Raw genomic sequence first — 15,313 nt, 5'->3', positions numbered from 1 at the left:
ACTACAAATACGCGTGAGGTGAATACTGAGCTGACTGTGATGGCCGATGAAGAAATGATTCCGATCATCAAGTGTCCCAAAATACTTGGCGTCACATTTGACAGCTTTTACACATTCTCCTCACATTCTCCCCACATGCCACAGCAATCTGCGATAAAGTCAAAAGTAGAAACAAGGTCCTCAAGTCACCTGCAGGCACAACATTCATGCAGACACGGTAGCAGATGCGATAAATGGCTACCGGGTGAATGTAGTCCTTGGAGAACGATCGCCTCCCATTGCACCTGAAGAAATTGACCACCCACGGCAAACCAGAGTAGTTCCGGCTCAATTACGTTCCGGCAGATGCAGTTGCCGGAACTCCTACAGAGCAAGGATTGATGCCGACGTGCAAGATGTGTGTCCCGATTGTAACCAGGGACCGCACGATACACGTCACCTGTTTAACTGCCCGGTCAGATCCAGATCCCTGTGGTCGCACCCCATCTTAGTCGCAGAGTTCCTGGGTCTTGTTGACACTCAACAGAATCAAGCAGACGAAAGATAGAACACAATAAACTGCTACAACAACAACAACCTACATCAATAAGAAGTATCTATGAAAAATTTCATGCGAACGGACGGACGAACATGGGTAGATTGACTTAAACCATTAACGCCAAATGGGTAGAACTAAACACAAGAATAATCCTGTCTTAGAAAAATTCTAGCTCAAGCTCGGAAAGAGGCAAATCAACTCGATTTAAGAAAGGCGCTCCGGAAGCCGATTTGGTAGCGCGCTCGGAACGCCAGTACGGGGGTCGTGGGTTCGATTCCCACCAGAGGCCTTGGTGGGAATCGAACCCCATTAGGCACATTTTTAGAAGGAGGTGGCGATCCTCCTCAAGCTCCAGTAGGTGAGCAAGCTCGTTCTGGCCAAAGAACCAATCACCGCGGGAACAAGGTGCACATTGGTTATTTAAAGACGCCAATAGCTGGGCTTGTCATATGGAGCATCACAGGCACACTGAGTATTTAAGTAAGAGCCTGAGCGGGGACCGGTGTTGTTTGCCGTCGATTGTGTTCGATCAACAACAATACCAGTTGAGTGATTGATTGCTTGTTCCTCAGTGATCAGGACGACCTTGCTCCCCAAAAAAAGCTTGCTAAGGATCGCTACATCCATATTCAAATATGGGGCTACAAAAGCAATTACGTCGGCAGTTGTTGTTGTTGTTGTAACCACCTTTTCATGTGGAGGTGGCAATCCTCGTCAAGCAAACTCGTTCCGGTCCAAGGGACCAATCGCCGCGGGAACAAGTTGAATGTGAGAGGGGATGGCGTAGCAATTCTGACACAAATTATCCCAAAATACTCACTGCCTCATTTGACAGCCTATACAGGCCCTCAAATCATTTGCCGGCATCACTCGGGTCGATCACAAATGTTGACCACATACAAAGCAGTGGGTCGGTCAGTAGGGTCTTGAATAAAAGTGTTAAGGGCTCACACACTTCTCCCAAAATTTCGAAATCAAATTCGTACTCCATTCTAATAGTCCTTTTTGGCTTTTTTAAAGGTTGGCCGTTTCTTTTCGTTTTGAGGGGGTTGTTCCCCCCGACATTGTCCCGATATATGTACATGTTCATTTTGGTTGTTGTTGTTATTGTAGTAGCAGTGTGTGGTACACTGAGGCAGCAGCCCTTGCCGATGAAGGAATTCATCGGATCATTCCGGTACATACAACCGGCTGCCATGGGATTGCGCCCATTTTGGTGTTTTTTGTTGGTGGGGCGGCCCACCCGATACTTGATACAATTTTAAGATCGAATTCGTATTCTCTGTTAAATACCTTTCATTTGACACCCATATTGTCCTGGTCATATTATGCTGCATTTTGGGAGGTTTTGTGGGTAAGGGATGTTATTTGACTTCAAAATTGTATACCAATATCATGTTTTTGTTGTTTTGAAAATTGGTGTAAGCAGCCCCATACATAACTTAATAACGAGTGATAGCTGCTTTAAAAAATATATGCCGCTTACTTTACTCCCCCCACCCTTACTCGGAACGAGGTCGCTTGACGATAATCGCTACCGCTACAAGCAAATGTGGCTACAACAAAAACAGTCAGTCCACACAAGTAACAACAACAACCTAATTCCCCCACTTCAAAATATAAACATCTTCACTGTAAATGGTAAATCTTAACGTTGGCTCTCCCATACTTACCACACATAAAATAGCTAATAAATATTGTAAATTTATTTTCGCATCCCCAACAAGTCCAGCTTGATTAGATCTGCAATATTGTCCAATAATTGTTTGTATGCCAGCCCTTAAGATGGGGTCCTCATGGTTGTAATACAATAAAATGTCATGTAAAAACTGTATATCATTCGCTGACACAGTTGCCCCCAAAAGAGCATTCTTTCTTGCTTCCGATTCAGCTTTGTTTTTACGAAATGTCTTGGTTCTCTTCGGAGGTTTGGGTGGCAACATCTCCGGTGGTATATCCTCATCGGCTTTTGTTATTTCCACAAACCCTTTGACGCTAATTATCTCCGATGTGGATAACTTGTCGCGTTTGGTTTTCATTATGGGAGAACTCTTGCTGGTGTCTTTATCAGTTTTACTGAATAATACTGGATCAGCACTTCGTGACATATTGAAGACGCTGGGGCTGGTGAAATTAAAATCACTTGTGCTCTTGCCAAAATGATCATCAATGATTTCCAACAAAGGATCCTCGTTGTTGTCCTCCATACGAAAAACATCCAGTTGTGGGAAGGCGGTTTTCCTAGGAACTTCTGCTGTATCAGGGGACACGGTTGTTACCTCCAAATGTTCATAGTCTTGTCCGACATTCGAACTGGAATCACTAGGAATTTGTGTAGGACTCTGACGGTTGCTAACAATCACAACACTTTCTACCTCTTTGGGTTGAGGTCTTTCAGATTGCATGAATTTGAGGGATATTTCCAATATCTCAGAACGCAATCGCACACACTGTGAGATGATATTTAGACAAATACTTTTGATTGAGACCTTGACACTGGAGTCATCGTAAAGTCCCTTTCGTCCGCCAGTCAAGAGGAAACGTGCTGCAATCAAACGTGCGGTATAGCATAGCAGTGTTTGTTCATATATACAGCCAATATCTACAGGAAGTTGGGGGATATCGATATTGGCACCCGTCAATGAGGGTGAGTTTAAGAAGGGATTTTCTGAAAAAAGAAAAAGAAAAAATATTGTTGACAAAAATTATTGAAAATAAATGTCCAAGCAGCTTAGGTGGATAGAAATTTATATACCTAACCTTTAAGGAACTAAAAACGAACTATGTATTTGTAATATTGGTTGAAGTGGGCAACCAAATGACCTCTATGGGCGAAGTCAAATCGGAATATCAGGATATAGGGAAGTTATATTTAAATATAAGGGACTCTAGAAGTTAGGACATAAAATCGAATGATGGTCGATTCACAGAACAAAAACGAAAATAGGTTTCAATCACGTATTTAATTGATAAAATTAATTTTTTAATTGAAACCGTGCAGCAGGAAAGGATATTATCAATCACCGTTTTTGAAAAAGTAATAAAAAAATTTTCAATGAAATAAATTGCATATTCAATTAAAAAAGTGATAGAAATTTTTGAGATTTTCAATTAATTTTTAATGAATCCAATTAAAAAATTATTGAAATTTTTGAACATTTCAGTAATTTTCTATATTAACACAGGAAAAAAAACGCAAACAATTTTTCATTGTAAATAAAATTGTTTTCAATTAAAAAATTAATTGTTTTTTCATCTCTAAATTTAATATGAATTTATTTTCCAATCACAGTCATGATTGAAATGTTTGCCATTTTCAATTAAAATATTAATTGCTTCAACAATCATGACTGTAATTGGAAACAAGTAAAAGCGTGCTAAGTTCGGCCGGGCCGAATCTTATATACCCTCCACCATGGACCGCATTTGTCGAGTTCTTTTCCCGGCATCTCTTCTTAGGCAAAAAAAGGATATAAGAAAAGATGTGCTCTGCTATTAGAGCGATATCAAGATATGGTCCGGTTTGGACCACAATTAAATTATATGTTGGAGACCTGTGTAAAATGTCAGCCAATTCGAATAAGAATTGCGCCCTTTGTGGGCTCAAGAAGTAAAATAGAGAGATCGATTTATATGGGAGCTGTATATGTTGGAGACCTGTGTAAAATGTCAGCCAATTCGAATAAGAATTGCGCCCTTTGTGGGCTCAAGAAGTAAAATAGAGAGATCGATTTATATGGGAGCTGTATCGGGTTATATACCGATTCAGACCATAATAAACACGTATGTTAATGGTCATGAGAGAATCCGTCGTACAAAATTTCAGGCAAATCGGATAATAATTGCGACCTCTAGAGGCTCAAGAAGTCAAGATCCCAGATCGGTTTATATGGCAGCTATATCAGGTTATGAACCGATTTGAACCATATTTGGCACAGTTGTTGGATATCATAACAAAATACTACGTGCCAAAATTCATTTAAATTTGATAAGAATTGCGCCCTCTGGAGGCTCAAGAAGTCAAGACCCAAGATCGGTTTATTGACAGCTATATAAGGTTATGGACCGATTTGAACTATACTTGGCACAGTTTTTGGGTATCATAACAAAACACGTTGTGCAAAATTTAATTCCAATCGTATAAGAATTGCGCACTCTAGAGGCTCAAGAATTCAAAACCCCAGATCGGTGTATATGGCAGCTATATCAGGTTATGGACCGATTTGAACCATACTTGGCACAGTGGTTGGATATAATAACAAAACACGTCGTGCAAAATTTTATTCCAATCGGATAAGAATTGCGCACTCTAGAGGCTCAAGAAATCAAGACCCAAGATCGGTTTATATGGCAGCTATATCAGGTTATGAACCGATTTGAACTATACTTGGCACAGTTGTTGGATGTCATAACAAAACACGTCGTGCAAAATTTCATCCCAATCGGATAAGAATTGCGCACTCTAGAGGCTCAAGAAGTCAAGACCCAAGATCGGTTTATATGGCAGCTATATCAAAACATGGACCGATATGGCCCATTTACAATACCAACCGACCTACACTAATAAGAAGTATTTGTGCAAAATTTCAAGCGGCTAGCTTCAAGCGGCGGCTCGAGACATCGCTCTATATGGCAGCTATATCCAAATCTGGACCGATCTGAGCCAAATTGAAGAAGGATGTCGAAGGGCCCAACACAACTCACTATCCCAAATTTCGGCGACATCGGACAATAAATAAATGGGCCTTTTATGGATCCAAAACGTTAAATGGAGAAATCGGTCTATATGGCAGCTATATCCAAATCTGGATCGATCTGGGCCAAAGTGAAAAAAAATGTTGAAGGGCCTAACACAACTCACAGTCTCGAATTTTGGCGAAATCGGACAATAAATTCGCATTTTATCAGCCCAAGACCTGAAATCGAGAGATCGGTCTATATGGCAGCTGTATCCAAATCTGGACCGATCTGGGCCAAATTGAAAAAGGCGCTTTGACAGCCTAACACAACTCTCTTTGCAAAATTTTGGCAAAATCGGACAATAAATGCGCTTTTTATGGGCGCAAAACCTCAAATCGAGAGATCGTTCTATATAGCAGCTATATTCAAATCTGGACCGATCTGGGCCAAATTAAAGAAAGGTGTCGAGTGGCCTAACACAACTCATCGTCCCAAATTTCAGCAAAGTCGGATAATAAATGTGGCTTTTATGGGCCTAAGGCCCTAAATCGTGGGATCGGTCTATATGAGGGCTATACCAAGATATAGTCTGATACAGCCCATCTTTGAACTTAACCTGCTTAAGGACAAAAAAAGAATCTGTGCAAAGTTTCAACTCAATATCTCTATTTTTAAAGACTGTAGCGTTATTTCAACAGTCATACGGACGGACATGGCTAGATCTTAGATTTTTACGCCGATCAAGAATATATTGGGTTGCCCAAAAAGTAATTGCGGATTTTTTAAAAGAAAGTAAATGCATTTTTAATAAAACTTAGAATGAACTTTAATCAAATATACTTTTTCGATCAATCAAGAATATATTGGGTTGCCCAAAAAGTAATTGCGGATTTTTTAAAAGAAAGTAAATGCATTTTTAATAAAACTTAGAATGAACTTTAATCAAATATACTTTTTTTTACACTTTTTTTCTAAAGCAAGCTAAAAGTAACAGCTGATAACTGACAGAAGAAAGAATGCAATTACAGAGTCACAAGCTGTGAAAAAATTTGTCAACGCCGACTATATGAAAAATCCGCAATTACTTTTTGAGCAACCCAATACATAGTTTATAGGTTCGGAAATGGATATTTTCATGTGTTGCAAATGGATCGACGAAATGAAAATACCCCCCTCCTTCGGTGATGGGTATAGAAATTAGTTAATAGGGATTATGCTTGACATCTACATACATATGTTGAAGTCACAATAGAACCATTTGTCCGAAATTTCAATCAACAACATAGACGTTACAAATCATAACAGAAGTCAGTTAATTCAAAAAAAAAAATTGCGCCTACTAAGCGCTTTAAAAGTTTAGACCAATTTGAACTATTAACAATCCTAACCTCCTACAAAAATAAAAAAAAAAAATAGGAAGTATCGGTACAGAATTTCAAGTACCTCTTTTTACTCATACGAAAGTGATTGCGACAGAAGCAAGGATCTCCGAAAACAATCCAAATATTTTACTTTACCTGGTCTTATACCACTACATAGAGGTTTTAATAAAAATGGAATGTTTGGGGGTCAGTTTTACAAATGCAGCTCTCGAAACGTTGATGAAGCTTACTTACTTTTTGGCGATTCCTTGGGTGTATCATTTGGGATGTGCTTAATATCACCACTGGTACTTTGAATATCCACTGAATCCAAAGAACGTATTTCACCCAAGATGGCTGTTGATGGTGTGGGAAATGTTTTACTCGACTCTGGCGAGGAATCCTCCATGAACTCAACATCTACCGGGCGCTGCTTAAGGGAGCTTACAGTCGATGCCAATGACAATGAATCGGCCGTTGTTGATGGAGTGCTGGCAACATTTTTCGAGAGGGTCGAAGATGAACCAGGACGAAATAGTTTGGTTACTGTTTCAGAGGCTAGAAACAATGTAAACAGATCTTTTATTATTTCATTCAATGCAATTAAATACAATGTTAACCACAAACATATAAAGCAACACCAACATACATAAGAACATTGCAAAAACTACTAAAACAACAACAAAGTAAAGGACAAACTGAAATATGTTCTAAGTACATTTCTGTGTAAATGTAACGTTCCGCACGATGACCAGAATGAAGAAAACAAAAACAAATTGCATTTCCGTTTTTCCAAATGCTACTGGGACAACAGGAACAAATGCTTAAACAATGACGATGAGCATCTTTAAAATAAACAACAATTACATCTTAACATGCAACATCCGTTTTCGAGTAAGTCTTCTAAGAACGAAACATTAACTGTTGTCGTTCAGTTAGTACTGGTAAACTGATATGGGCCATTTAAGAGGACTTTGAAAAAAGTTGGGTGATGTACCCAAATGAAGACAACCGTTGCGCAGAGGTTAGCATATCCGTCTATGACGCTCAACAGCTGAATTCAAATACCGGCGGTGGTTATTCCCTTCCCCAGCATGAACATCAGAAGAAATTTTTCAGCAATGGTTATTCTCTAAAAAGAGGTGTCGCACTGCGGCTCGCCGTGCGGACTCGGCAATAAAAAAGGGGAACCATACCATTGATATGAAAGAAGTATCCCTTGCTCCGTAATGGAATGTTCATGGGATATTTAGTAATAGTAGACAAAGATAGATTCAATTTTGCTTCTCTTTGGACAATTTAGTTTTTGCAAAATTTTCATTTATTTGTTAAGTATTTCAGTTTTCGGATGTTTCTGTGAGATTTTATATTGTTGTAAAGGGTGATTTTTTTGAGGTTAGGATTTTCATGCATTAGTATTTGACAGATCACGTGGGATTTCAGACATTGTGTCAAAGAGAAAGATGCTCAGTATGCTTTGACATTTCATCATGAATAGACTTACTAACGAGCAACGCTTGCAAATCATTGAATTTTATTACCAAAATCAGTGTTCGGTTCGAAATGTGTTCATTCACCGTAACGTTGCGTCCAACAGCATCTTTGAAAAAATACGGTCCAGTGATTCCACCAGCGTACAAACCACACCAAACAGTGCATTTTTCGGGATGCATGGGCAGTTCTTGAACGGCTTCTGGTTGCTCTTCACTCCAAATGCGGCAATTTTGCTTATTTACGTAGCCATTCAACCAGAAATGAGCCTCATCGCTGTACAAAATTTGTCAAAATTTGAACACATTTCGAACCGAACACTGATTTTGGTAATAAAATTCAATGATTTGCAAGCGTTGCTCGTTAGTAAGTCTATTCATGATGAAATGTCAAAGCATACTGAGCATCTTTCTCTTTGACACCATGTCTGAAATCCCACGTGATCTGTTAAATACTAATGCATGAAAATCCTAACCTCAAAAAAATCACCCTTTAGTACTCTTTTGAAGAAATTAATATATACATATATAGATTCTAAGAGAACTACTCCAAATATATTAACAAAAACAATTATTTAATAATACTCTTGTCAACGACGGTTGACAGTCGTCATTGAGCCGCGAATGAGAGAAGACGTGTCGTGTATTACTGAATTTCTTTATTTCTTGTATTTTAATAAACACATACTTTTATATCAATAAATCACATTTTAAACATTAACTCGCAGTCTTGACAAATTCAGAAGTGGGATCGGAATAAGAGATCCAAGTTTGGAGTTTATTTTATTGAAATAAATCAACGCCACGGTTTTATGTGTGTTTAGGATACACGGCTGAAATAAGGGAGAATACACGACTACATTCAACGGAACGAGTATCATTGACAGCCACACAGACACACGAGAGGAATTCAAAAGTGAATTTCGTCACTCACAAGGGAGTGCAACGAGTTTTGTGTTTGCATGTGTGTGCGGAAAAAAAGGAGAAACACGAGATCAAAACAAAAAGCAAGTCAACGGCTGCTTCAAGAAGAGTTTTGCAAGTTTCTTAACGAGAACTATAAAGCGAGTAACACAAGACCAAGACGGAAAAATTAACGGCTGTTTTGGGAAAAAAGTGATTGAGTACTCTAGAGGATTAGACGAAGAAAAGTACTTTCTAGAATCGAAAGGAAGAAAAACTAAGCTTTAGGAATGAAAGCAAAGTTAAATTCATTAAAGGTGGCACAATTGAACGAACTTCTAAGGGAAAGGAATTTACCGCAATCGGGAAATAACGCTGATAAGATTGCTGCTCTAATGGCTTTATGCGGATCAGACGAAGTAGAAATCGACGACAATGAATCGCAGGATGATTTCCGAGGGTTTGATGAGGCCGAGACCAATGAAAATTCAATGCAAAGGCAAATGGCAGAATTGCGAAGCGTGGTGATGTCTTTGGCGCAAAGTGTACAGCAATTGACGGCGAATTCTGGAAGAAGTGAAGGTACGACAAGCCGTACTCATGTCCAGAATTGTGGTAGTTTACCGCCAAGTGGAAACCAAGCAACAACCACAAATACATCAGGTTGTTTGAAGGATTATATTGTGATGCTACCAGATTTTGACCCCATCAATTAAACGGTCACATCCACGCAATTTATTGACAAAATTGAAAAGCTAAGACAAATGCATGCTTGGTCAGATCAAACATCATTGTTTGCAGTACATCACAAAATGAAAGGCGTTGCCAAGATGTGGATAGACGCTCTTCCTATAGTAACGACTTGGGAGGAATTTAAGCGAGTGTTCTTAAAGATTTTCCATGCCGAGTAAGTATTGCCGATATTCATCGTGAATTGATGTCTAGACGACGGACCCCAGGTGAGTCATTAGTTCAATACTACTACTCGATGCTGGCTATTGGAAGAAAAGGAGACATCGATGATCAATCCATTGTGTCATATGTTATCAATGGCTTGAATGACAATGGATTAACAAGAACGCTTTTGGCCATGAATCTTCAAACCTGCAACGAACTGCTTAGGTCACTCGAAGGGTTGCCAACGACGACAGTGGTCATGAGGAAGGTGCAACAAAGCGGTGACGAGGGAAGAAATGTGAATGTTACATCTGGTGCTAGAAGCAAAGGGCCAAAATGTTTCAATTGTAATAATTTTGGGCACATATCTACGAACTGCCCACAACCTCAAAGAAGACTAAAATGTACAAGCTGTTCGAAGGTCGGACATGAGGCATCTCAGTGTAAGTCTAAAGGGACAAATGTAGCTGCAATGTCCGGTGACCCAAGTGTAGAGTCTTTCCCACCTGTGATGAAGGAGGTAACGATAAATAAGGAAAAGTTTCTGGGTTTCGTGGATACGGGAAGTGACTTCACCCTGATTAAAGAATCTGCAGTCCCGGTGAACGCAAATTGTAAACCAACGTTAAAGAGAATGAAAGGATTTGATGGATCTGTAATCGAAGCCAAAGGAATGGTTGAATGCGACATTATGATAGACGAGGATCTTACGAAGGTTTCTATTTTTGTGGTTCCTGATGAACTAATGCCATATGATGTTCTGTTGGGCAGAGATGTGCTATGCAAGCAAGACAAGCGTCTAACAATTGAGTACGGAATTTTGAAAGTCGAAGCTGCAGAAACAAACAAATTTGACATTGGCGAAGACATCGGTGAGGGACACAAGGACACCCTAAACAATTTGCTTATGTCGCACAAAGAGTGTTTTGCAGAAAACTTAGAAGACCTAGGACGATGTAAAAATACCTGTATGGAAATATCGGTATCCACGGATACTCCGGTAGTTGGTAAGAGGTACCAAGTTCCATTCAGTCAACGGCAAACGTTATCTGACATCATAGACAAGCTGCTACGTTGTGGGATTATTCGTCAAAGTAACTCCCCATATGCCGCCTCAGTTTTATTGGTGAAGAAGTCTAATGGTGAAAGTCGTATGTGTACTGACTTCCGTGCGTTAAATGCTGTAACGATCAAAAAGCAATATTCTATGCCAGTGGTCGAGGAACAGTTGTCGTTATTGGCGGGAAAAAAGTATTTCACCACTTTGGATATGACTTCAGGCTACTATCAGATACCCATAAAAGAGGAATGCAAAAAGTACACTGCATTCATAACACCAGAGGGGCTTTATGAATACAACGTCATGCCTTTTGGCTTAACGAATGCGCCCATGGTATTCCAGGAAATGATTACGCAAATTATAAGAAGATTAGAACATCGTAAGTTATGTGGACGAGGTGATAATACCGAGCAAAACGGTCGAAGATGGAATCCAAGTGTTAACGGAATTTTTGGCAACCGTTCAAGAGGAGGGTTTGACACTGAGACCGACGAAATGTTCATTTATGAGGAAAACCGTGAATTTCTTGGGACACATAATAAGCTCTGAAGGGATAAGTCCTGGCGAAGAGAAGACGAAATGTATAAAAGAATTTCCACGTCCTGGAAATGTATCCGATGTCAGAAGGTTTTTAGGTATCACCAACTTTTTCCGAAAGTTTGTCCACAATTACAGCCATATAGCTATGCCGTTAACGAGGCTTTTAAAGAAGGATGTACAATTTTCATGGCAAGCGAAGCAAGAAGAAGCATTTGAAGTGCTAAAATCTAAGATTACGTCCCAACCTTTGCTGACCCTATTTGATCCCGGAAAGGAACATGAAGTGCATACGGATGCCAGTGCTATTGGATTGTCAGGTATATTGTTCCAGGCAGATGGTGAAGGCACGGTACTCCGACCTGTATTCTACTATAGCCGTAGATGTTCGGAAGCAGAAAGTCAATATACCAGTCACGAACTAGAGGTTTTGGCGATTGTTGAAACTGTGGAGAGATTCAGAATATATTTATTGGGAAAACTCTTCCGTATTGTAACGGATTGTAACGCTGTGGCAACTACGAAAGCGACGACTCCATTGCCACCGCGTATTGCAAGGTGGTGGTTTAAGCTACAAGAGCTTGACTACACCATGGTACATCGATCCGGGGCGAAGATGACGCATGTGGATGGTATGAGCCGCAGTCCAACTTTACCACCGATCGAAACGGAAACGTTTGCAGACAAAGTATTAGTCATTAACGCGAACGTAAACGATTGGCTTTACCAACTCCAAATGTCTGACGCGAAGCTAAGAAATATTGCCAAAGTCCTTAGTGGATGTTCTGCAGCAGACGACGGTGAATGTGCTCAGATACGAACGGATTACTTTATGGAAAACGGAAGACTGTTCCGAAAGATAGGAGATTTAAAGCGAATGGTTATTCCAGAGAAAGTCAGATGGCGAATAACCAAGGCGTGTCATGATGATGTAGGTCATTTCAGCATAGAAAAGACTTTAAACCGACTACAGAAAGATTTCTGGTTCCCAAGAATGAGAAGGCATGTAAAATCTTATATCTCATCGTGTCCCGAATGCTGCTACAGAAAAGTTAAAGGGGGAAAACCCGAAGGTGAATTACATGTCGAGGAAATAATACCAATACCATTCAGAAGTATCAACATCGACCATTTGGGGCCATTTCCAAAGAGCAAAAGAGGATTTCTGTACGTGTTGGTCATTGTATGCTCTTTTATTAAGTACACGATAATTAAACCTACAAGAAACACGAAGACTACCCCAGTTATCACAGCATTACAAGAAGTAATGTCAATCTTCGGTCAGCCACGTCGGATAGTATCTGACAAGGGAACAGCATTTACGTCAGTAGAGTTCCAGCGATTTATAGAAGTAAATGGCATTCAGCATATCCAAACAGCGGTGAGGACGCCAAGGGCAAATGGCCAAGCCGAAAGGGCCAACCAGACGTTTTTGAATGCTCTGAGGTGTCTAACGGATGAAAACAAAGAATGGGACAGTAAAATCCCAACAATTCCATGGAGTATTAATTCTCAACCCAATTCTACGTCGAAGTTCACTCCAAATGAACTTATCTTCAATTCTAATCCAAGAGATGTCAGTTGCAACCGAATCATCCAAGCATTGAGTGATGAACCAAATCATGAAGGTACCCTACAAGACAAACGAGAACAAGCTGCTGCTAATATTAATGCTCAAAGAGAGAAATGGAAGTTACGATATGACACCCGTCATGTCAAACCAACTCAATATAAAGGAGATTTGGTGGTTATCGATTGTGTTCCACAAGCTACAGGACAGTCACACAAGTTGGACCCGAAGTATAAGGGGCCTTATATCATCACACGAACATTGGGAAACGATCGATACCTCGTCGAGGATCTACCGGACTTAAGTTTAACCCAGCGAAGAAATTGCAATGTCATGTCAAATGACCACATGAAACCATGGTGTTACAGTAGCCCAGATCTTGATGCCAATTCTGATGAAGAGGACCATCCGTCTAGGGTCGACGAGGAGTCAGGAGAGGCCGAGTTGTCAACGACGGTTGACAGTCGTCATTGAGCCGCGAATGAGAGAAGACGTGTCGTGTATTACTGAATTTCTTTATTTCTTGTATATTAATAAACACATACTTTTATATCAATAAATCACATTTTAAACATTAACTCGCAGTCTTGACACTCTCTAACATACTACCCTCGTTATGTTTCCTTTTTTTCACGTTGCACGCAACTCTAATCCATACGATATGACATGGCGCAAATTGCAATGGCTAAGTGGAATGCAACCATTCCACTTAGCCATTTTCCCTATTGCTACCATTTCTAGAAACTGTTACAAGTGAGCACACAAAAAAATGTAAACACGAGATGATCATAAAGTCCAACTTGGAATTCATTTGCGTGTTATGAAAAAAATTACATATCTTGAAAATTTTCAACAACTAATGCCATAACAATTCATCAATTTCAGTTACATTAAATTTGCACTGAAGTTATTTAAGCGATGTTATATCCAACGTCGCGAACACCCTTAAATTTCCCATGAACATTCCATTAAAGAACAGGGGATACTTCTCTCATATCAATGAATGCTGTCCGATTAAAGTTTAAGCTCTATGATAAGGGGCCTCCTTTTTTTGGACCGAGTCGGAGCACAGTGTGACTTTCTCCACATTTAGGATGCAAAAAGTCAAACAAAAAAAACCCAGATCGCTTTGAATTTTAAGCAAATGGTAATTACGAGCACTAATGTTGGGAAAATATATTCAAAAGAAAGCGAAGAACTATACAAATAAGAACCGTAATTAAATATGTAACATTGTAATAAATGTTAAAGGTCGTGTCGCAGATGCAAAATATTAGTGGATGTTTGAAAAAATCAAAGTTTAGTTCTAAACACTTTTTTGAATAAATTTCTTCAGTTTTATTGGATTTTGGACAATCCATTACAATTCTGGTAAGTACTTATAGAACAAATTTGAACTCATAAATAAAATAAATAAATAAAAAAATTAATAAACTCATAAAAGGCATTAAGTTCGGCCGGGCCGAACTTTGGATACCTTACCTATACCCTTTCGCCACAATCTGGTGAAAATTGGATAACTTATGCACCCAAATTCGGCTCGGGCATTGAGTGGTCTAATAAATATAAGTCACTATTAAATTTTGTATTTCAAATTTCAGCAAAATCGGATAAAAAAATAAAGCTTTTATGGGCTTCAGACCCTTCCTCGGCAGATCGCTCTGTATGGAAGCTATATCTAAATATTGTTCGATACAAATCATATTAGGAACGGACGTCGGGAGACCTAAAACTGCCCACTATTTACAATTTCAACGAAATCGGGTAATAAATTGAGTTTTTATGGGCTCCAAACCCTTTATCGGCAGATCGGTCTTTATTGCAGCTATATCTGAATATAGTCCGATCTTGACCATATTTGGGTCAGTTGTCGGGAACCCTTAAACTACTCACTGTTTCAAATTTCAGCAAATCGGTTAAAAAATAAAGCTTTTATGGGCTTCAGACCCTTAATCGAGAGATCGGTCTATATGGCAGCTATATCCAAATGTGAACCGATCTGGGCCAAATTAAACAAGTAAAAGCGTGCTAAGTTCAGCCGGGCCGAATCTTATATATCCTCCACCATGGATCGCATTTGTCGAGTTCTTTTCCCGGCATCTCTTCTTAGGCAAAAAAGGATATAGGAAAAGATTTCCGCTATTAGTACGATATGAAGATATGGTCCGGTTTGGACCACAAGTAAATTATATATTAGAAACCTGTGTAAAATGTCAGCCAATTCGAATAAGAATTGCGTCCTTTGGGGCTCAAAAAGTGAAATATAGAGATAGATTT

The 15,313-nt window shown here is 39.5% G+C and overlaps 1 protein-coding gene across 1 annotated transcript in view; it reads right to left on the bottom strand.

Annotated features, from left to right (window-relative positions):
• Nucleotides 1-15,313, bottom strand: part of LOC106083330 (uncharacterized) — a 128,028-nt gene that overhangs the window by 98,330 nt on the left and 14,385 nt on the right. Inside the window, exons 7-8 of the mRNA XM_013246267.2 lie at nt 6,835-7,137; nt 2,212-3,206 (exon numbers count right to left, since the gene is read on the bottom strand). Of these exons, the coding sequence (XP_013101721.2) occupies nt 2,212-3,206; nt 6,835-7,137 (1,298 nt within the window). The remainder of the gene's footprint in view (nt 1-2,211; nt 3,207-6,834; nt 7,138-15,313) is intronic.

The sequence above is a fragment of the Stomoxys calcitrans genome, chromosome 2 (genome assembly GCF_963082655.1).
Source record: "Stomoxys calcitrans chromosome 2, idStoCalc2.1, whole genome shotgun sequence".
Taxonomy (NCBI): domain Eukaryota; kingdom Metazoa; phylum Arthropoda; class Insecta; order Diptera; family Muscidae; genus Stomoxys; species Stomoxys calcitrans.
This window is presented reverse-complemented; position numbering and strand designations above follow the sequence as displayed.